Here is a 227-nt window from a genome sequence, read left to right as displayed (position 1 = left end):
CGCTCTCGGGGCAGCCGCGCAAGAGCAGCTCGTCCCGCCGCAACGCCTGGGGCAACCTGTCCTACGCCGACCTCATCACCAAGGCCATCGAGAGTTCGGCCGAGAAGCGTCTCACGCTGTCACAGATCTACGAATGGATGGTCAAGAGCGTGCCCTACTTCAAGGATAAGGGCGACAGCAACAGTTCTGCCGGCTGGAAGGTGAGGGACCTCGGGGCCAGGGCACGC

The 227-nt window shown here is 63.9% G+C and overlaps 1 protein-coding gene across 1 annotated transcript in view; it reads left to right on the top strand.

The window, feature by feature from the left end:
* Window positions 1-227, top strand: part of Foxo1 (forkhead box O1) — a 120,209-nt gene that overhangs the window by 19,461 nt on the left and 100,521 nt on the right. Inside the window, exon 4 of the mRNA XM_010639175.3 lies at window positions 3-200. Within this exon, the coding sequence (XP_010637477.2) occupies window positions 3-200 (198 nt within the window). The remainder of the gene's footprint in view (window positions 1-2; window positions 201-227) is intronic.

The sequence above is a fragment of the Fukomys damarensis genome, unplaced genomic scaffold, assembly GCF_012274545.1.
Source record: "Fukomys damarensis isolate Sample0158 unplaced genomic scaffold, DMR_v1.0_HiC HiC_scaffold_38, whole genome shotgun sequence".
Taxonomy (NCBI): domain Eukaryota; kingdom Metazoa; phylum Chordata; class Mammalia; order Rodentia; family Bathyergidae; genus Fukomys; species Fukomys damarensis.
This window is presented reverse-complemented; position numbering and strand designations above follow the sequence as displayed.